Raw genomic sequence first — 1,174 nt, 5'->3', positions numbered from 1 at the left:
TTTTTTTTTTGTTGTTGTTGCCCCTGAGTCTCCGTCGGGTACGAAACAGTATGTAATGTGACTGATTCCAGCAAATGTTAAGAGTGAGAAAAGGAAAGGAAGTAAAAAAGAAAAAGGAGGGAGTATTGGTGACAATGTGAAAAGGAAATGGGGTGGACCTTAATTGAGTGGGAAATCATATAAAATACATTAAAGAGAGTGTGGTGGCTGCTGCGGTTAGTCGAGAGGAGGCGTTATATTATTTAACTGCAGACTTGCAAACACACATTCTTTTTAAAATTGTATGAGAAATTGGAAGAGACCAAGAGAAAAACAACAGAAAAAAAAAAGATGATAAAGCAATGGGAGCTCCGGTGGCTTTCACCGTTAAGAGGGAAAGAAAGTGAAGGGAAAATGGGAAGATATGTTGTATACGTGAGCGAAATAAAAGGAACGAAGAAGGGCAAACTAAAACTGGAAAAATAACCGAAGTAAAAGAAGAAAAGAGGCTGGACATAAGAGAGGATGGGAACAGAAAGAGGGGAGAGAGGGATGAGAAGGGAGTGGGAAGTGCATGAGATGGTGGAATGAACACACATTTTCTCTCTTTCCATATACGACTCCCTCCTTCGTTTTTCTGTTTTTGTTCGCTTGTTTTATTTTATTTTATTTTTAGCAGCTCCTGTTTTTGTATTGTTTCCCGTAGGTGCGTGCTTTTCCCCTTCGTATTACTTCCTTGCGTTCAAATATGTCTTTCTTCCTCTGCCGTCTCGTTCTTACAATATATTCTCTCGCTGTTTCTACAACACTCTTCGCCGAGCATGTTTGATTAATTTATTTTTAATTTGGGAATGTTGTGACGGTAAGGGGGAGGGGAAGGAGATGAGAGGAGAAAGTATAAAAACAGAAAGAAAAGGAAAATGATCCCTCGGAGTTGGCGCGGCATGCGGGAAAATGAGCATCAGTGCGAAAAGAGGGAGAGAAGAAACGGGAGTTTTCTTTTTTTTTTTTAAAAAAAAGGGGGGGGGGAAACAAGGCGTTTATCTTGAGAGGAGAAAGTCTGAAGATAGAGGGAACATTTGATCGCGGGAGGAAGGGAGGGAATGCATACGCCGTCGCCCTGTGATTGGCGTAGGCGGAAACCGCAATAATCCCTTCGTGCACATATGAAAGAAAGATAGAAAGGTAGAGATTA

The 1,174-nt window shown here is 41.1% G+C and overlaps 1 pseudogene across 1 annotated transcript in view; it reads right to left on the bottom strand.

Moving 5' to 3' along the window:
* Nucleotides 1-819: 819 nt before the first annotated feature.
* The window catches only part of TEOVI_000244400:pseudogene, a 427-nt pseudogene continuing 72 nt past the window's right edge, over nt 820-1,174 (bottom strand). Inside the window, exon 2 of the mRNA in view lies at nt 820-1,173. Within this exon, the coding sequence occupies nt 820-1,173 (354 nt within the window). The remainder of the gene's footprint in view (nt 1,174) is intronic.

This window comes from Trypanosoma equiperdum, assembly GCF_001457755.1.
Source record: "Trypanosoma equiperdum strain OVI genome assembly, contig: ctg_550, whole genome shotgun sequence".
Lineage (NCBI taxonomy): Eukaryota > Euglenozoa > Kinetoplastea > Trypanosomatida > Trypanosomatidae > Trypanosoma > Trypanosoma equiperdum.
Note: the sequence above shows the minus strand (reverse complement) of the source record. Positions and strands in the feature narration are given on the sequence as shown.